At 44.0% G+C, this 21,842-nt stretch overlaps 1 protein-coding gene across 1 annotated transcript in view; it reads left to right on the top strand.

Moving 5' to 3' along the window:
* ttll5 (tubulin tyrosine ligase-like family, member 5) overlaps nt 1-21,842 on the top strand; it is a 129,413-nt gene that overhangs the window by 4,531 nt on the left and 103,040 nt on the right. The window contains exons 5-12 of the mRNA XM_084310603.1: nt 771-877; nt 1,320-1,450; nt 1,607-1,689; nt 3,787-3,856; nt 4,023-4,107; nt 5,198-5,299; nt 8,055-8,146; nt 20,205-20,312. Coding sequence (XP_084166729.1) covers nt 771-877; nt 1,320-1,450; nt 1,607-1,689; nt 3,787-3,856; nt 4,023-4,107; nt 5,198-5,299; nt 8,055-8,146; nt 20,205-20,312 — 778 coding nt within the window. The remainder of the gene's footprint in view (nt 1-770; nt 878-1,319; nt 1,451-1,606; nt 1,690-3,786; nt 3,857-4,022; nt 4,108-5,197; nt 5,300-8,054; nt 8,147-20,204; nt 20,313-21,842) is intronic.

The following is a 21,842-nucleotide window of genomic DNA, read 5'->3' as shown; positions in this document are numbered from 1 at the left end:
AAAGGGGCACTTCACCAAAAGAAACAATGCTGATTTATTTTGTACAAAATCTCACTTGTGCGTTCTGTCTTCCAGTGATGTCATCAGAAGACACTGAATCCTTGCGTTGTGTTAATTAGGCCTATAGCTCAATGAAATTATGTAGATGAAAAACAAAATGAAAAATAGCAAGCCCCCCCAGAGAGGAATATGTGTGAGATTATGTGCATAATAAATAGGCTTTTAAAATAAAAAAATTTATCCACTTTTTCTCCTTATTTTCTATTTTTCTCCCATCCCAATTTCGTATTGCCAATTCTCCCCTCCCCTGTCTTGAACGTTGCTAGATTATGCCTCCTACTGGTCGGCTGTAGTGAGGATAGAAGCCTTGCATCACGTGTCCCCTCCGGTATATGAGGAGGCAGCCTGTCGCATCTTTTCACCAGACAGCGCGGATTCTCAGTGGCGAGGAGTAACGCGTGGGAGGCTCACGCTGCCCCCGATACTTCCTGTCTCTGCTGTGCAGGCGTCACCCAACCGACCTGTAGGAGTCGCTGTCCACAACGTCCAATCCCCACCACCCATCGACTTCCACCCGCTACCTCTGTCAATTGAGATAGTATGACGACTGGCCCAAGCCGCAGGCAATGCTGACACGGGGATTCGAGACCAGAGTCTCTTGCATTGGTGACAAGCGCAATCTCCGCTACGCCACCCAGCCGCCCAAATCGGCTTTGTTTTTCAATGAAGTGCCCCTTTTTAACCTGTAACAAAATGGGTCTGTGTTTCAGGTCCATCCAAACAGCGATGACTTCAATCTCATGTGGACGGGGTCTCACCTCAAGCCTTACCTCCTCCGCAGCCTTCAGGACTTCCAGAAGGTCAACCACTTTCCCAGGTGCGACCGTGTCTGTGTACTGTACTCGAGTTATGAGTGGAGGGAGAACGTCCCGCCACCTTTTCCAATGTTAAAATTCACACTAGTACTGAGCCTTTTTTAAGCCCTTCAGATCAGACAATGTGTTTGTTGGCTTCCACTGCAAAGTACATTTAGTTTGGACCGGTGCCTCCTTTTAAACATGAAATGAATCATATTGTCATGCAGAAGGAGTCTTATTGCCATTGTGTTTGTACAAGGCCTCTTCTCTCTCTCTCTCTCTCTCTCTCTCTCTCTCTCTCTCTCTCTCTCTCTCTCTCTCTCTCTCTCTCTCTCTCTCTCTCTCTCTCTCTCTCTCTCTCTCTCTCTCTCTCTCTCTCTCTCTCTCTCTCTCTCTCTCTCTGTGTGTGGAGAACTCAAAGCATTTTGAGCTTAAAGGTCACTGGCCCCTTTTCGTTTCCAGGTCGTATGAGCTGACGCGTAAAGACCGTCTGTATAAAAACATTCAACGGATGCAGAAGGCTCACGGCTTTAAAAACTTCCACATCGTTCCTCAGACCTTTGTGCTTCCCTCGGAGTACCAGGAATTCTGCAGTAAGCTCCTCCTTCAGCAGACCCCCTTTTGACTTTGAATGACTTTTTATGACATGTTTATTCACCTTTTAAATTTTTAAACTATTGCAGTGCTCCAGCTGTCTTTCTCACAGTGCTTCCATGTCGTCCACGCTCCTCCCCCGCCTCTATCCCCAGGTACCTTCACCAAGGATAAAGGCCCTTGGATTATCAAGCCAGTAGCATCTTCGAGAGGACGAGGGATCTACCTGGTCAGCAGTGTAAGGGATATGTTGTAGGAAATACTGTTCTGTCACACATACCAGTCGGGTATGACTTGAAATGAGTAAGGCTGAGACCACTTATCGATTTATCGATAACTGCGTGAAATCGATAAGTGGTGTCACTTATCGATTTTTTTGCATGTGTGTAAAAAAGAAAATTTATATATTTTTTTTAAACTTTTTTCTTTAACAGGCGCCCCCAAAATTGGCCATTTTAGTTTTCGTTTTTGAGGACTGCATACTTTTTTTGCAAACCAAAACACTATACTTTATACTTGTAGCACATGCATGAACCTGGTCTCTTTTGAAAGATGACATTCTGAAGTCTCTGATACAATAAAGAAAATTAACTCTTAGTGCTAATGAAATAGAGTAACATAGGTCTGAACTTGTTACTCGCGTTCTTCTCTAGTAGTTAGTAGTCCAGAAGTAGTAATTCCCCAGAAATTGGTATGGCTGAAACGACACCCTGGGTCCAATGTAATTCAAGTCTTGTGTAGTACATGTCCAAATTTCATAAAAATCCGTTAAGAAATGAGTGATTAGGAGCGATTTTGGTAAACTGTGTAGCGTTCCTGGTTTCCTTTTTCTCATAGATTTCAATTAATTCTGCGGTTTTTCTCGTCCTGTTTTCGCTTGTGACTTTTCACCTAGATCCCTGATTCGTACATCCCCAGGTGGGGTATCATTGGAAAGCCACACTCATTGGCTATAACCCTGTCCAATAATTTTCGAGATCGCCAAATGATTGAGTCGGTGTTGTATTTGTACAACACTGTGTACTTCGGCGCACGCCTCACATATCGGCATGTAACTCGAGAACCGCTAAACGGATTTGTCACCTGAAACGGCTATCGACAATCAACAAATATGGTTTTAATTTGATTGTATTAAAAAATATGCACACCCGAGCCGCTAGAGGTCGCCAAAGTGCCAGTGGGAAAATCGTCCTCAAGAGGGCCCACATGTGGGCCATTGCATGTTAAGTGGAAAAGAAGAGTGTGTGTGTGATTTATCAATTCTTCCAAATGGCATATCGTCTCAGCCTTAGAAATTAGCACAGATAAAAATATTGATGCTTTTTTGTTGTGGCTGTTAAATCCAACAGTTGTTCTGGCCACTTCGCCAGGTAGCCAACCTGGGTTCAATAAAATAAATGCTTTTAATCCCAATTCCTAAAAAATACTTTTGGTGCTAAGAAAGGACATTGGCCGATGGTATTCTGGATGCACTGTGTCAGTTTGGTGGAAAAGTCAGTCTCATACCAACCTGACTAACACACTGCTAACGCGTGTTTATACAGATAAGCCTTCTCCTCCAACTCCACCCCAAGAAATGCTGTGTAACACGACACCGCTGGTCATCCTGACGTTATTTGTGCGTGTGCGTGTGCGTGTGCGTGTGTGTGTGTGTGTGTGTGTGTGTGTGTGTGTGTGTGTGTGTGTGTGTGTGTGTGTGTGTGTGTGTGTGTGTGTGTGTGTGTGTGTGTGTGTGTGTGTGTGTGTGTGTGTGTGTGTGTGTGGGGGGGGGGCAGTGATCGAGCTCTCTCTTTGAAATAGATATGAAACAGTGTGTCATAGACATTAATAAGCATCGCTGAATAAATCAAACACTTCAAGGCGCTGCCTCTTGGAGGAGGTTCGCTCTCTTGGACAACTTATACACATTTTTTTTCATCTGAGGCATTTTTATGAAACAGTGGAAAGAATGTCAGGGTGATATTTGGAGAAGAAGGACGTTAATTTCCCCCCCTCTGAACTGTTGCCAGTCCTGAGGTTAGTTGCCCCCCCCCCCCCCCCCTCCCTCCCATCTCTGCTCAGCTTCACCACCTGCAACACATTTAACCTCATAAATGACCCAGCTTTCCCACCACTGCTCTCGAGGGCTGGACCACTGTGGCCACTGCAGATCCCCAAACAGTCCCTGATCCGATTATACATTGTATTTACAAGGTCGGCAACCGCAACAGTATCACACCAGCGACTCTCGTTAATGTAATTGTCAATGCTCTTGACGTTTTAGTTTGCGATGAGTTACCGAGCTGTTATTGTTATTTGAAAATGTGTTTTAATTGGTTTGTTGTCGTCTTTACAGCCAAGCCAGATTTCAATGGATGAAAACATCTTGGTTTCCCGCTACATTAGCAACCCACTACTGATAGATGGTGAGTTCTTGCCTTCCAGCTTTTACTGTTTAACGTCACTTTGTTGCTTTACTTGGTCTTGTCTTTTTTTTTATATATTTCTTTTAGTTCAGGATAATTTAAGAGTGTTTTGAAAGGGATCTCTTTGATCCTGACACTATATGTTGCTGTCTTATTCTCCCTACAGACTTTAAGTTTGATGTGCGGTTGTATGTGCTGGTGACATCATATGATCCTCTCCTCATCTACTTGTATGAGGAGGGCCTGGCTAGGTAAGCTCTGTCTGCACCAGCTCTCTGTAGTGTGTAAAATACGACTGTTCGCTCTACACTTACTACTCAAGGCTCATTCATATAAGACTTTATACATGTGTTTTGGATCTGGTATGGTTTGGTTATGGATACCACCTGGTCATTTTGTGAGATCTGTCCTGTACGGCTCTGCCTCCTATTTGCTGACCACCCCCCCCCCATTTCATTCACGGCGAATGAGACCTATCCTGGAAAATGATCAGTACATGACAATAATATTCACATATGCATTGTTTGTTAAAGAGGTCATTATCTGCACAATCCCATTGATTTGGAGAAGTACAATCAATATCCTATCATGCCTGTTAGTTGACAGAGATTTCTTTCAGTCAGGGACACTACAGTCACGCAAGGGGGTGGGAAAGTATAATCACTGGTACTTCTTCTGTAGTGACCAGTAGAGGGCAGCCTCAACTCTCCAGTGTGCCCACTGATGATACTGTAGTGGTGGTAGTTTTTCAAACAAAGCTCTCCATTGTCCAAAGATAATGAGCTAATCAAATGCGGTTTGGCGTCGACATTGTTACGAAGATGGCTTGCGATCACTTAGCGTAACCATAGACACTATTGATTTGACCGGGAGCCAGAGCAGTTCATTAGTGTCATGGCAGTCAGACAGGGGTGTACCAGGATAAGGGTAAATGATGGATAAAAACTGTCTCATCATCACTACAGCAGATAAGTACAATGCAGTGACACTGTCCTGCTACTTCGCTGCGCTTGATTATAAACCGTAGCTCATAAATCTTATGCCAAATTCCAAAAACCCACTTTTATCTCTTGGCGTTCTGTTGGGTTTTACGGTATTCAGGTACTCGCTGCGTGCCAAGGAATTCTCATTATTGCACATGTGGCGTCCACTCCTCTCGAGTACAGACCCGAGGAGCTCACCTTCAGTCAAAGTGTCCCTATTAAGTGTTTATTTAAGCGTCTGCTTATTTAAGTGCCAGCTGGTGTGTTGAATCATGTGTGTGTTATAGCAGATATATAACAAATCTCTCAGGGTAATTTGTCTTTTATCGCTTTCAAATAAGCAACGTCTGCCTCGCAGGTTTGCTACAGTGAAATACGACCGGGCTGCCAAGAATATCAAGAACCAGTTCATGCACCTGACCAACTACAGCGTCAACAAAAAGAGCAGCGACTATGTCAGGTAACTGGGATGATGTCACGATGACGGTCATATACCTGCATATAATTATTATAATCCATTATTCTCCAACATTTTCCAAAGACTTCTCTTAGGGCAACCATCTTGGGACCGACTAAGATAGAACCGACGACAAGATCACTCTGATTCCCCAACGCGTGGGGAAGCTGTCTTAAGTGGCTCAAACGAACACAGCTGGGATGCGGGCGATGAGGAATGTCACCATTCAGAAACATGAACAGGCGTCCCTGTCTAAGTCATTTGCATACAAACCACGCCTCCGAAGCTCCTTATAAGGCAGCCAATAGGGCAGTGTGCAAATGAAATCGCAAAAAGTCGATAGTTTAGACACACCTGTCCAGCTCATTAAATGCAACTGAAGTGATGCAGCCGTGTAAAAATGGTGGCGGAAGCGCTTTGCGATCGATCAAAATGAGATTAGATTAATGTATTGTCATCATATATACAGGCTACTACAGCTCGTGGCCGCAGCGTGAGCGCAAACACACACACACACCCACACACACACATGCTCGCAGTACTATATAGTCTACGTGCGTAATGAATGAACGCAGTAGGCTTATATTATTCTAATGACTTGTTTTATTAGGAAATCACAGATACTGCGCTGCCTATAGTAGTACAGTCCACCAGTCCACTGCCCGACTCTGGCGGCCTTAAAGGTGATATGCATTATAAATGTCATTTTTCAGTCTCTAGCATTGTATTATAGTAATAGGAGTTAGTATCAATGTGTTTTTGTGTCTAAATACCATATTGGCGGATTGCTCTGATTCAGCTCAGATCATTTCCTGCTCCAGTAAATTAGGCCATCCTGATTTGAAGGCCTGAGTGACGTCACTCAGGCTCTGGGTAGCGGACAGTGATGTGATTGGCTCTGTGGTTGTAGCTAATGCCCGCCTACAATCTACCTAGACTGACTACACAGCGAGTGGAAACCACTTCCTCATACTGCATGCACTCTGGAGGGAGAGAGAGAGAGAGAGAGATAGAGAGAGAGGGAGAGAGAGAGAGGGAGGGAGAGGGAGGGAGAGAGAGAGAGAGAGAGAAAGACAGGCCGTTATTGATAAGGCCCCCTCTCTCCCTCCCTCCCTCTTTCTTTTTTTCTTTCTTTCACTCTCCCTCGCGGCAGCTTGTGCTCCCGAATGGGGGAGCTCTTCCTTTCACTCTCTCCCTCTCCCGTTCGGGGTGGTGTGCTGCGCGGCAGGTCCGTCCCCCCCCCCCCCCCATTCGGGAGCACAAGCTGCCGCGAGGGAGAGTGAAAGAAAGAAAAAAAGAAAGAGGGAGGGAGAGAGGGGGCCTTATCAATAACGGCCTGTCTTTTCTCTCTCTCTCTCTCTCTCTCTCTCTCTCTCTCTCTCTCTCTCTCTCTCTCTCTCTCTCTCTCTCTCTCTCTCTAACTCTCTCTCTCTCCCACCCCCCCTTTCTCTCTCTCTCTCTCTCTAACTCTCTAACTCTCTCTCTCTCTCCCACCCCCTCTCTCTCTCTCTCTCTCTCTGTCTACCAGTCGCAGACTGTGTGGACTGACTGTCACTCAAAGTGCTTATGGGCGGAGCCAGGCCATAACAGCCTGAAATCTTGAGGCTGAAAAATTATGGTTTTGAGTACTTGATTAGAAATATAAAACAATGCATTTTTTTGAAAAAACCTTACAGATGTCTTCAATAGACTCACAGGAATTGTGTAAAGTTGCCCAAATAGTGCTAGGAATAGCAATGCATGTCCCCTTTAATGTGTACTGTACTTACTGTACGTATAGGGCAGAGCATATATATTATCTTCAAAATCCTAATTAAACAAGTAATTAGAATAATATAAGCCTACTGTTCATTAATTAGACACGTAGGCTACATAGTGTATTCCAATATCTGTTTTATTGATTAATGATATATTTGAAAGAATGCAGGTTATAGCTATATAAAACAAATGTCTGTCCCATTGTACCAATCAATGGGATATATTGCATGTTGGCTATAACCTGCATTCTTTCAAATGTATAATTAATCAATAAAACATATCTAACAAATAAGAAATACAAATGCCACAGAAGGCATTTAATAATTATTATTACTTTCAATCATTTCACAATAATTGCATAATTGTGTTTGAATATCTGAGTAATTAAGTAATTATACATTTGTCCAAAATAGCTGGCATGGTTAATCCAGCTGCCCTGTGATCAGATTAATCCATATTATTTATTTTTCCGACATCAAATGCGTAATTTCTTATCGTACAAATATTGTCATATATCTATGATAATTATGATTAATTAATTAATTCCAAGGAGGCCTGTAGGGTTGACATGAAGGAATCACTATGATTCCTCCCAAATAAAGCCATTAAGAACACGGAGCACACAAGTCTGTCAAGTTAAGTGTGCTCCTCAGTAAATCCTGCACTCAGGCACGGCCGAATCCAAGTTTATAGGACGGTTGGGGAATCCCACAACCGGCCCTAAGATGTCTCAAATGGCCCTGAGAGCAAATTTCTTGTCGCAAGTCCGTTGGAGAATGAGACCCATAGACCATATTCACACAGCAGCCATTTTGCTCTTATGTCATGCTCAGGTTGGGATCCTTTCCACCCTGTTTCCACTCCTATGTCATTCTCAGGTTGGGGTTCAGGTGGGAACAGGGTGGAAAGGAATCCCAACCTGAGCATGACATAAGAGCAAAATGGCTGCTGTGTGAATATGGTAAATTTGAGAGTATCTCATCTCTTTGTTCCTTTTCAGTTGCGATGACCCCGAAGTGGAGGATTATGGGAACAAATGGAGCATGAGTGCGATGCTGAGGTATTTGAAGCAGGAGGGGAAGGACACCACATGTGAGTTGAGGCCTCATTCTCATCCTTCCTTACCTTCTCCCTGACTCTTTTCACTTCAAATACCCACTCAACCACCCATGTGATAGACGTGATGTTACAACGTTGATGTTGATAGATACGCTCATATATGGTTCAGTTGGGAGAAAATGATGGGTGTTACACACATCACAACAATCAAGAGTCCCTTTAATTCCTTTTTTATTTATTTATTTTATTTTATACATTTTTATTTTATTTATTATTTCCTATTTTTTATTTTAACTTTTTTCTCCCTCTATTTTTATTTAAAGAGAGGGGGATACATAGGACAAAGGTGTTGTTTGATATTATGCTGGGAAGATTAGGAGACCTCCTGATACGAGAAGTTATAGAAGTAGAAAAGCTATCCCGCTGGGAGTATAAAGGGGAGGTGGGTGGGTCTGTAGGGGGGGAAGTAGACGCATGGGTGGGTTCGTACGGGTGGATTTGGGGGGGTGGGATATGGACAAGGGCGGATGTATGTATATTGTTATTGCTTGTTTCTTTTTTGTGTGTATTGTTTTTTTTACCCCCCCCCCCCCCCTTCCCTCTTCCATTGGCTCGGAAATCTCATCAGGTCTTGGAGTGTCACGGCTCCTTACATAAAATCTCAACATAATGGGTCAGGGTAGGAACCTTCGCTTTATCTCTTGGAATCTGAAGGGTGCCAACCAGCCTGTAAAAATTAATAAAGTAATGAATCATCTAAAACAACTCAGGGGTGATATTTTCTTTCTGCAAGAAACTCACCTTCGGTTTGCAGAGGTTCACCAAATCAAGCGCCCCTGGATAGGGAATATATTCCATTCTAAATTCTCAGCTAGAGCAAGAGGCACTGCCATCCTTATAAATAAAAAGATCCCCTTCGAGTTGTCAAACTCTATTGAAGACCCTAACGGACGATTTGTGATTATTTCAGGTAGGCTATGTGGTACACCTGTGATTATGGAGTGTGTCTATGCACCTAACTGGCATCCCGGGAGAGAAAGAGAAACAAAAAAGACAGGAATAATACGAAAACAGAAAAAAATACATGCAGTCCAACCAAGCAGATAGAGAACAGACAGACATAACATCCACACATACAACAATAAAAAAAATTTGCTCATGGATTGTTTATGGCGAAAAGGTGGATTTTGAGCATGGCCTTAAAGGTCCGTAGAGTGCTAGTGCTATGAGTTTGGAGGGGACTATTATTTCAGGTAGGCTATGTGGTACACCTGTGATTATGGCGTGTGATTATGGTGCACCTAACTGGGACGATGATAAATTCATATCCAACTTCTTCTCCTCCTTTCCCGAGGTAGATGACCACTATTTAATTATCGTGGTGACTTTAATCTGGTACAGGACTTGACCTTAGATAGGTCGTCGCCCAACCCCCACATCATATCCAAATCAGCTAAAGTTCTCAACACATATAAAACTAGTTTAGGTTTATTCGACCCCTGGAGAGCTAAACCACATTCAAACAAAGCTTTTTTTTGTCTTCTCACATGTACACCACTCATATTCTCGTATTGACTTCTTCCTTCTGGACAACCGCTACCTGTCAGATGTACATTCCTGTGAGTACCACAGTATTGTGATCTCAGACCAAGTAAAAAGTATGTAACAAGTGTAAACAAAAGTGTTCAAAACAAAAGTGTTCAATATACATATATACAATATACAATACAGAGTAGAATTTTTTTTGTAACTCAGTTACAATACAATATAAAGTACAATGCAGAAATGGGATGAGGTACAACTTAGGGTAAGGTGCAATGAGGTATGAGTTGTAGTGCAAATCTCTTTACCAATAAATATAAAGTGTGTTAAAGTGTCTAAAGTGGGTAAAGTGGGTGCTACAGTGAGTTTAAAGTGAGTGTGTGTGTGTGGATGTGTGTGCTGTGAGTGTATTTGATGGTTTGTTACATAGTGTTGTCGTTGAGCACCCTGATGGCCTGGGGATAGAAACTCCTTCTGAGTCTCTCTGTGCTTGCCATGAGACTCCGGTATCGCTTGCCTGACCGCAGCAGTTCAAAGAGGCAGTTGTTTGGGTGGCTAGAGTCTTTGATTATTCTCTTAGCCTTACCCATGCAACGCTTGTTGTAAATGTCTTGGAGAGTGGGAAGCCCACCTCCAATTGTGCGTTCGGCTGAACAGGCCACTCTCTGTAGTCTGCTACGGTCTTGTGCAGTGCTATTCCCAAACCAGGAGGTGATATTGCTCTCTATTGTGCATGAATAGATGTTCTTAAGGATCTTCTGACTCACTTTGAACTTCCTTAGGCGCCTAAGGAAGTAGAGGCGTTGCCGTGCCTTCTTGATTACACTGTCAATGTGTGTGGTCCATGTCAAGTCCTCGGATATGTGGACTCCGAGGTACTTAAAACTGTTCACTCTCTCAACTGGTGCCTCGTCGATGCTGAGGGGGCTGTAGTCCCTGAACCCCAACCTCCTAAAGTCCACAATCATCTCTTTTGTTTTGCTGACGTTCAGGGAGAGGCAGTTCTCCTGACACCACCGCGCCAGATTCTCTACCTCTTCCAGGTAGGCCCTCTCATCGTTTGCAGAGATCAGGCCCACCACTACTGTGTTGTCAGCAAATTTGATGACAGAACACAGCCCTGGCGGGCCCCTATGTTGAAGGTGATGGATGAGGAGGTGCAGTTGCCTGCTCTCACCACCTGGGGTCTACCCGTCAGGAAGTCCAAGACCCACTGACAGAGGTCATAGTTCAAGCCCAGGTCCCTGAGCTTGGCTATGATATGATATGATACATTTATTTATATTGCGCCCCTCAACCAATAGTTACATCGGCCCGGGGCGCATCCCGGGAGAGAAAGAGAAACAAAAAAGACAGGAATAATACGAAAACAGAAAAAAATACATGCAGTCCAACCAAGCAGATAGAGAACAGACAGACATAATACACCACACATACAACAATACAAAAAATTTGCTCATGGATTGTTTACGGCGAAAAGGTGGGTTTTGAGCATGGCCTTAAAGGTCCGTAGAGTGCTATGAGTTTGGAGGGGACTATGGTATTGAATGCTGAGCTGTAGTCGATGAACAGCATTCTTTTATTTTTTTATCCACTTTTTCTCCTTCTTTTTCTATTTTTCTCCCATCCCAATTTCGCCTCGCCAATTCTCCCTTCAATTCTCCCCTCCCCTGTCTTGAACGTTGCTAGACTATGCCTCCCACTGGTCGGCTGCAGTGAGGACCAAGCCTTGCATCACATGTCCCCTCCGGTACACGAGGAGGCAGCTGTCGCATCTTTTCACCTGCACAGCGCGATCTCTCAGTGGTGAGGGGTAACGCGTGGGAGGCTCACGCTGCCCCGATACTTCCTGATTCTGCTGTACAGGCGCACCAACCGACCTGTAGGAGTCACTGTCCACAACGTCCAATCCCCACCCACCGGCTTTCCCACCCCTAACACTGCCAATTGTGTTAGTATGAACGACCAGCCAAGCCGGAAGCAACGCAGAGAGCTGGGCTCGAACCCAGCACCTCCTGTGTTAGTGGCGAGCGCCTTGCCCACTGCGCCACTTAGCCGCCCGATGAACAGCATTCTCACATAGTTCCCCTGCCTCTTGTCCAGGTGTGATGCTGCTGTGTGCAGCACATGGGCTATGGCGTCCTCCGTGGACCTGTTGGGGCGATATGCAAATTGAAGGGGGTCCAGGTTGATGGGGAGGGAGGAACAGATGTAGCCCTTTACAAGCTTCTCAAAGCACTTCATGGCTATGGAGGTGAGAGCTACAGGGCGGTAGTCGTTGAGGCAAGTGGGCGTAGATTTTTTGGGTACAGGGATAATGGTGGACTTCTTCAGACAGGTGGGGATGACAGCCTGTTCTAAGGACAGGTTAAATATGTCAGTGAATACCGGGGCCAATTGGTCGACACAGACCTTTAGGACGCGGCCGGGGTATACCGTCCGGTCCTGCTGCCTTCCTGATATTCACTTTCTTAAAGGTCCTCCTCACCTCATGTTCTGTTATCCTGAACACTGAGTCTCCATCAGCAGTGACCCCCCCTCTATTGCAGTGGTTTGTAGGCTGGTGTTGTTATTCACAGCCTCAAACCTCGCATAGAAGGTATTGAGATAATTTGCCAAGGAGATGTCACTGTTCAGCTTGAGGGAGGTGCCTTTGTAATCTGTCATCGTTCTGAGGCCCTGCCACATACCTCTGGAATCAACCTGTTCAAACTGAAGTTCAACTTTATCCCTGTAGCTCCGCTTTGCCTCTATTACTGTCCTCCTTATGTTGTATCTCGCCGCCTTGTGTTCATTCATGTTGCCTGTCACAAGCCCGGCGTTATAGGCTGAGGTGCCCGCTTTCAGAGCCTCACGGACGGATTCGTCTACCCAGGGCTTTTGGTTTGGGTAAACTCTAATTGTGGTAGAGGGGATTGTTTCTTCTACCGGAGTACAAACAAAGTCCACCACTGTTTCAGTGTAGTCATTAATATTGTCTGTGTTATCGCGGAACAAGTCCCAGTCTGTGCATTCAAGTGCAGCTTGGAGTGTGCCCTCTGATTCCACAGACCAACGCTTAACCTCTCGCGTTACTACAGGAATGCACTAACAGCCTGAGTCTTGTACCGTTCTTAAATTGCGAGTAGCAATGGTCTAATATATTCTCGCCTCTGGTGGGACAAGTCACATGCTGATAGAAATTTGGCAAAAAAATGTAAGATTAGCGCTATTGAAATCACCCGCAACCACAATAGCAGCATCAACATTAGCTGTTTGGAGTATGTTTACCTCGTTGTGGAGCTTGGAAAGCGCTTCACTTGTGTTTGCGTGTGGTGGAATATACACTCCGATCAGAATGACCGACGTTCATTCTCTCGGGAGAAAGAATGGTCGACACTTGATGGCTATATACTCCAGGTTTGGGGAGCAGTGGTTTGAAATTTCCTTCACGTTGCCTGGATCACACCAATTGTTGTTCAACATGAAGGCTATTCCACCTCCCCTCGTTTTGCCGGAATCTTCCTCTGTACGGTCTTTGCGGTGGATGAAAAAGTGATTGATTGCACATTGGCCAACAATATTCTGGGAAATGGCGTTTTGTGTCTCCTGGATCTCAGCCTGTCTTGGCTCTCTTTCCTCGCCGTCTCCCCCCCTTCTTGCGTGGGCCGATGTCGTTTCTACTCAAGATCTCAGCAGGCCATTGTTGTTCTTCGGCGAGCCGATCCAGAAAGCAATCCAGTTGGTAAGTGTTACTTAATCCAATGTCTATGAGTGACTGACGGTCATACACATTAAATGCAGTTGGTACATCAAAAACTTGTAGTATAAAAATTTACAAAATTAAGCACAGTCTCGACGGAGCACACAGAGAGCCTGCCGGACAGTGCAGCACCATTTTGTTCACCAGGCACGTGGCACATCCCTATCCAGACTGATCCCCAAGATCCGATCCACGACTGGGGATGTTATTTTAGACCCTGTAGAGATTAACAAGACGTTCTTTGCCTTTTATTCAGAACTGTACACCTCACAGTGCTCTTCAGACACATGGGACGGTGACAACCCTCTAGAGGAGATTGTCTTCCCCAATATAGACAAAGACCTGGCTAAGGCATTGGGGGGTCCGATTAAGATCACGGAGGTACTGGAAGCAATTACGTCTCCACAGAGTTGTAAAACACTGGGCCCAGTCGGGTTCACCATGGAATTTTTTAAGTCATTCTCTACCTCCATCGCTCCAATCCTCCTTCTCTGTGACAGCTATAGGCCCATTTAACTTTTAAATGTAGATTTAAAAATTCTATCGAAAATCCTAGCCCAACGTTTACAACAGGTTTTACCAAGTTTAATTTCAATCGACCAAACAGGACTCATGCTGGATAGACACTCCTTCCATAATACTAGAAGGCTCCTTAATATTCTCAATTCCCCTAATTCTAAGTCCCCAGAAGTAATTGTCTCCCTGGATACAGAGAAGGCCTTTGACAGAGTGGAGTTGGGGTACCTCTTCTTTATACTGCTGAAACTCGGTTTCAGCCCTGACTTTATTGCCTGGATTAAGTTGCTTTACACACACCCAGTTGCCTTGGTCCATACAAACGGACTTCAGTCAGCCTCATTTCCCCTTCATTGGGGCACCAGACAGGGCTGCCCCCTTTCCCCCCTTATGTTTTCCCTAGCCATCGAACCACTGGCCATCTGGTTAAGACAGGCAGAGTGGTTTGAAGGCATCGCACGGGCCAGAAAAGCTCATAAACTGTCTTTATATGCAGACAACCTCCTTCTGTACATGTCTAACCCGGCCACCTCTCCCCCTATAATTCTTAATATTCTGGACAAGTTTGGGTCCTACTTGGGCTATAAGTTAAACACAAAAGCGAACTCTTTCCAATCAACACTTCAGCCAAAAAAATACCCCGGACTTTCTTCCCCTTTAACACTTTGAGTGCCAGTGACGTGTTATGTCGTCTTTTCATGCCCCCCGTTAAGTGCAGACGACACGAATTGTCGTTTGATTTTTTATTAGCGATCTGAATTAATATTTCATCAACCGAGTCTCCCGTTGGTACAGCAGCACCTCTAGGAGCTCCGATGGGAAAATACAGCCCCCTATCGTCTATCCCTGTGTAACTGCAGGCCATTCGATTATACTGGTGGATCTGTGGAGAGGGAGCCTCCTCGCTCCACTATGCTAGCGAGGGATCTGATAAACATGGAAGTGATCGCGAGATGGAAAGCAGCCTGGAATATATATTTACAGCAGCCAATAATCAATTAATAAACGCGATCGATATTTGGAATGGCGATCAGGAATTGGAATAATCTTTTTGGAGAACATCTGATCTAAGGTAAGGAGAAGGTAAGGTAAGGTAAGGAGAAGTCAGCTCGCTTCGATAGCGTGCATAAGTACACATATACTATCGATAATCTAGCGTTTATTTGAAAATGATTCATAAATAGGCCGACAAATGACAACGTGTCTAGTGTATTCGAGAATATTCCAATTTATTTTTTTTATTTTTATTTATCCTTTATTTATCCAGGAATGTCCCATTGAGATACAAGATCTCTTCTTCCAGGGAGTCCTGACCAACACGGCACACAACAAGTTTCAACATAAAACAGGGCATTAAACAAAAAACATACAATTCAAATATAAATACAGAAGGCCATTTGTGCAGTGGCAAGGAGCATAATCAGATCAGCAATAGCATCAGGTAAAACAGTTACATGTTTCATAAAGGGCTAATCGTAGCATACCTTTAAAAGCAATAAATGCCGTTTATGAGGGAATCTTTCTATTTTCCGAAAATTTTCGAGAAAACGATAGTTTTTCGAAATGCTATAAAAAGGATATGAACCGATTAAAAAAACAATCCGTTTCGACAATGTTGACTGCAAACAAGTCATTGATAAGCGACGGGCAGATTAGACACATAGCCATAATTTAAAACATAGATTATGCGTTTTTAACACTATCATTGAAGTGGATGATGGCACTCAAGGACATTAATCAACGTTATGGCTGGCACTGAAAGTGTTAAGTACAGATGGATTTAGATATCTAGAGGTTAACATCACCAATTCAATCCAAACAATGTTCTCAAAAAACTTCTCACCTCTCCTTGAAAAGTGCAAACTTGACTTCAACAGGTGGACAGGTCACTAGTCACTAGTGGGCAGAGTCAATTTAGTCAAAATGGTAGTGCTACCAAAGTTTTTATATCTTTTCACCCATATCCCAGTCCTCATTAAGAAGTCGTTCTTTAAGACACTCAATCAATTAATAAGCTCCTTCCTCTGGGGCAATAAGAACCCACGGATCAGGAGATCAATACTATAGCTCCCCAAAGAGCTCGGTGGACTGGCACTGTCTAATTTCCAGCACTACTATTGGTTGTGTAACATTCACAAACTTTTATATTGGATGAGGGGCACGACACAACTTATGCCCGGTGTGGTCGACATGGAACTCTCCTCCTCTAGATATTCTCTTCGCTCCCTGCTGTGCTCCCAACTCCCTATCTCGGTTACTGGATTTTCTGCAAACCCAGTGGTGGTCGACTCCACTAAAATTTGGATTCAACTCAGGAAAAGCCTCGGCCTCCATAGGGCCTCTGACCTCTCCCCTATTTTTAACAATTATTTATTCCTGCCCTCTTGCAGACATTATTGCAATATTGCAGACACACCTGTTTCGTTTCTTCCTAATTAGGCACTTCACACAGAACCAGAACCCCAAATTCCCTAGTCGTCCTCCAGAAACCCTTATAGACTCACTAATGGTTCTCAACCCGGGAAAAAACAGCTAATCTCCCACATCTACGATCTGATTAACTCCGCTACGGATACCCCAGTAACCGGCCCTAAGAACTCTTGGGAGCGGGAGCTGGGAATAGAACTGTCTGATGAGTATTGGGGTTGGGCTTTCGACTCTGTTCACTCTTCTTCCATTTGTGCGAGACACGGCCTCACACAGTGCAATATTATACACAAAGTCCACTATACAAACCTGAGACTCTCTCGAATTTACCCCAACATCTCTGACGCATGTAATAGATGCATGGTGGATTATGTTGGCGACACGATGGACATCAATACTTGGAATCGCGATCAGATAATTGGAATATTCTTTTTGGGGTACATCCTAGACAGTCAAGGTAAGGGCTATATGATATCAATCTTGCGTTGATCCAACCATGTCTTCATATCAATCCGAATGTGTGTGTGTAACATTACTCCACAACGTATGCCGTTAGTGACGATCAAAGCATACAAAAATTACCCCCTCCCCCCCTTTCATGCATTCATGATGAAACATAATACCTATGATATAGATTTGATTTGAGAATAATAGCGGGTCCAGGCAAGAAACGGCAACGGTTATAGTATAATACACGCATAAGGCTATTCCTCAGCATTTCGGGAATTACCCCAGACCAATCTAAAACCATACTCATATTCACCACGGTATAAAACAGGAATGTATGGATGACATTTTTTTTTCCTTTTTCACATATTGAACAATAGATACTCAATGTCAAATGGGCCATAGTATTGTATCCATAGCTATAATATAGAATATAGTTATAGCTCTACAAACAAGGTGACTCACTCCTATCTTTTAAGTGTGGCAGTGCTACCACAGGGCCAAGGCTAATAGCTGGCAGCCAATGAGTTAAATGGAAACACAACCAACCTCCATCTCACAATAGGTGGGTTAAGGTAACAAACTATCATTACACATGGGCAAAACAGAGTCCATTCTCTTCGGTTCAAATAACAAACTCAGCAAGACCGACGGCTTCTCAGTTACAGTGGGTGACAATATTGTCACAAGGAAAGAAGATATTACCTACCTGGGTTCCATCCTAGAGGCAAATCTTTCCTGTGACAAAATGGCATCCAATGTAATAAAAAAAGTCAACCAACGAACTCGTTTCTTGTACCGGATCTCCTCACTGGTAAACAAGAATACCCTGAAGACTCTAGCAGGAGCACTCATTCAAGGGTACTACGACTATGCTTGCACCTCATGGTACCAAAGCACCTCAAAGGCGCTAAAAACAAAATTACAAACATCTCAAAACAAACTGGTCAGACTACTGCTTGACCTTACTCCTAGAACCCACCTCACCCCTGCCCACTTTGACAACCTAGGATGGCTTAGAGTAGACGACAGAGTACAGCAACTTGCAATGGGCCTGGTCTACAAGATACACTACACGACCAAGGTACCCATGTACATGACTAAATACTTCCCAAAGGTCAGTGAATACCACGATCACAACACCAGAGGGAGCTCCACAAATCATGTTAAACCCAGATTCGGCTCAAACAAGGGACTAAACACGTTTCGCAATTATGCCACATCAATGTGGAACGCCCTACCCAAAGCTGTAAAGGAATGTGAATCACTACCCACTTTCAAAAACACTCTCAAAAAACACCTAAGGGAGACTGCAACTCGAAACTGGCCCCTGTAAATGTCCGAACACAACCCCCGCCAATGTACAGTAAATTACCAAGTATGGTCTTGTCAATAAACCAATGTACAGTGTTGTTTGTACAGTTGTACAGTGTCCCCCACCCACCCCTCCTACCCCCCCCCCCCACCCCTCCTACCCAACCCCCCCCCCCCCCCCCCCCCACACTCCTACCCACCCCCCCCCCCCCCCCCCCCCACACTCCTACCCACCCCCCCCCCCCCCCAACCACCTCCAATGTACAGTCCCACCCCCACCTACCCAATCCAATGTACAGTTTCTACGCCTAATGTATATACTCTTTTCTTTCTGGACTCTTTTTGTATCACAAACAGTACTGTAATTGCAAATCTGGTATGTCATAAATGTATAGATGTAGCAGTACTGTCTATCTGTATGTCATATATGTTACGATGAATTGGAAATGGGGGACCCTGGTGTAAACAAGTCGAAAGTCTTTCTCTGGTCTGCATCCCCTTAACAATTGTATGTATTGAGCTGTACTGCACTGTACCCATTCTGCAATCTGTTAATAAAGTTTTCATTCATTCATTCATTCAAGGAATTACTATTATCCATAAACCTTGAAAAACTCAGATTCTTACTCAAATGCCCTAATGGTTCCCTTAACACCTTTGAGAAAACCTGGAGACTACTTTTAAAGCACATAGAATCCTTGACATCCTGCCTGACTGTGATGATTGAGCCTCCACCCCCCCCCCGCTGTTTCCCCCCTATTTTAATTAATTTCTTTCAAGTTTTTGTCTTCTCACCGCAGTTATATTAGTATCATAGTTATCTTTTTTAAATTATTATTATTATTATAATAATAAAGGTTTGTTGTCTTTTTGTCTGTCACATATATATATTTTTTTTAATGTTTTAGTATGTTTGTTATCGCTCTCCGTGGGTGGGATGGGGAGGAGGGGCTATGGGATAGGAACGGGAAATGGGGGGGGGGGGAGAAAAAAAGAAGGAAGATGTATAATCTGTATAACTATCTGTACTTTTAATTTTTTTTAAACGTCCAATAAAGAAAGTTATAAAAAAGAAAAATACCCACTCAACGTTGATGAAAATGATGATGACTCGGTTTACAGGTATAATCTGTAATGTCGTCAAAACAGCGACCTCAAGGCAAAAGAGCCTAGGGTTGGAGTTTAGTAACTTATTATGCTGTGCATTACTCCAGACCTATCTTGGTAGAGCCTGAGGTGTGGCCAGCAGTAGCAACCCCTCCTCTATACCCACTGAAATCCAACCCACTCATCGGACAAGAACAAACATTGTAAACAAAGTGCAGTACCATGTTGTCATCTTTTTCCTAGGGGTAGCTGTTTGACGACATTACAGATTCTACCTTTAAAGAAGCGTTACAGCCTTATTCATATCTGTAAAATACTGTAGGTTAGAGATAAAGTTGCATGTATACCACTTTTCCTCTCTACCGATTCTGAGTAATGAATAACTCAATACCATTACTTCTACTGAACAGTGTAGACTTATATTAGTCAGGGACTATTAGTTTTGGCTCATTGGTCAAAATAGTTTAGATATAATCTTTATATGGTACACGTGGCTCATGGTAATCAGATTAGAAAAGAACGCGCCATCATTATGTGAAATACGCGTACCTTATTCTCCAGAGTCAGACAAGAAGATAGATACCAATTTCCTCTCTGTGTGGTCAGTAGAAAGCTATCCGGCTGCAAGCTAGCCTAGCTAAGCACAAATGAATGGAAGCGGATACAGACCACTAGCCTAGTTCAAAACTCCGGGAGAGGTTAACCGTTAGGCTAGCTGGTCTGTATCTACTTCCATTCATTTGTTCTAAGTTAGGCTAGCTTGCAGCCAGATCATTTTCTACTGCACGCACTGAAAGGAAATGAGTATCTATCTTCTTGTCTAACTCTGGAGAAGATGCAAGCGCATTTCCCATAATGTTGGTGTGTTCCTTTTAAGTACTGGGAGAATTATCCCGATACCATTGCCCTCAAACAATAAAAGATGATCAGTTATCACTGTAACTTGAGTGTGACTACAGCCCCTCCTCTGCCCTCCCTGTGTGTACTGTGTTCCAGTGTTGATGAGCCAGGTGGAGGACCTCATCATCAAATCCCTGCTGAGCGCTGAGCTGCAGATAGCCGCGGCCTGCAAGATGTTTGTACCCCACAGGACCAACTGCTTTGGTACAGTACCTTCCTCACCATATTTGACCTCTTCTACGCTCCTCTCTCCCCTTCTTCCAAATAGTCTTTCAAACCCACAGACTCGGGACAGAGTATATGTCAGACCGGCACGTCCAGGTACCTTGGCTGTAATTATGGCCTACTCTTGGGAGGGGGAATCGCAGACAGCGTTCCTAATAGATTGCTATTGCTTTTGGTTTGTATAAAAAGTGTCAGCAGGACGCTTACATTTTCTTTCTCGATGCAAAGCAGCATTTCTATGACCCGCAATGTCAATAATTCACTCATCTGGTAACTCACTCATGGCGAGCTGCTCTTCCCCCTAGTTGCCGTCCACAGGCATGAGCTTCACGTCAAGTTAACTACAACACCCAACCTAGCAAACCATGTAGCTCTGAGAGAGCTGGCTAAGCCAGCACAAAAATTCATCCAATTCATGGACATGAACGGGATAGAAATGTGCCTGACAATCTTTTTGTACATGACTTTTGTCATAGCCTCTTTGAAAATGGTTAGCGATTTTTGCTAGCTACTATATTTAACTAAGAATCGCTGGCTAGCCACATATAGATGTTACCAGGACTTCTATTCAATTTCCCGGTCATTTGGTAGCGTATGCTGTGGAATATCCTTTTGTCCTGTGTGTCACATCTTGTAGAGTAGACTTACGGTGGAGGGAATGCTTTAAAACCTGCATTGCTTCACATCTATGATACATATGCGTCCTTGTTGAAATGTATGCTGCGTTATTGCATCGAGTTCTGTCAAGCAATTACTTTCCAACACGTCCATCGAGTGTTCGTGCCGGTGTGAAAAGTTCCAGTTGATCCGTGTTCAGTCGTGCTCCTTCAGTCTCCCCCTGTGGTCTTCTGCACCTTCAGCAGCAGGAGATTTCCCTATTTCCCCACCTGGACATTTAATTTCATGCCTATGAATCTCCGGGTGACCTCACACTGAGAGATCATTACTAGTTCTGGGACTTGTTAGACGTCAGCATGATTTAGATGTGTTTGTTTTGTCCTAAAGTTGTCGGCAAACACTAGCTAACCCCTGTTTACCTCTGTTCAGAGGCCGTCATGGTGCAGTGCCGATGAGGACACGGAGCCGGTCTGGAATAGCTTCTTCAATGTTTAGTGTCATTAGATAAACCTATTGTCATGTCACTCTCCGCTACATTTGTCAGTCACTCACAGATGTTTTCAGGATGGAATAAGACCTGTGTGCCTGGAAGGGGTGTAAATAGTAACCATTTAAAACCAGGATACAGCTGTACCAATGGAACCATGTTGTTCTCAGCCAAAAGCTGGGGAGGATCATTAAAGGGTACGTTCAGAATGTCGGACCCCTCGCCCTGTTTCCTACTTACCAGTGATGTTGTTAATGAGTCCTTTCTCAGCACAATCCATGCTGTTCTTTACACTGGATGCCTGAAGCTCCGTTAGCTAGTTAGCCACAAAACGCATGTAAAGTGATGGGACCACATTCTAGTCTGTACAAGCTCTGAAATAAATGCTGAAACCTACTCCACAG

This window comes from Notolepis coatsorum, assembly GCF_963971535.1.
Source record: "Notolepis coatsorum genome assembly, chromosome: 3".
NCBI classification, from domain to species: Eukaryota; Metazoa; Chordata; class Actinopteri; order Aulopiformes; family Paralepididae; genus Notolepis; species Notolepis coatsorum.
Note: the sequence above shows the minus strand (reverse complement) of the source record. Positions and strands in the feature narration are given on the sequence as shown.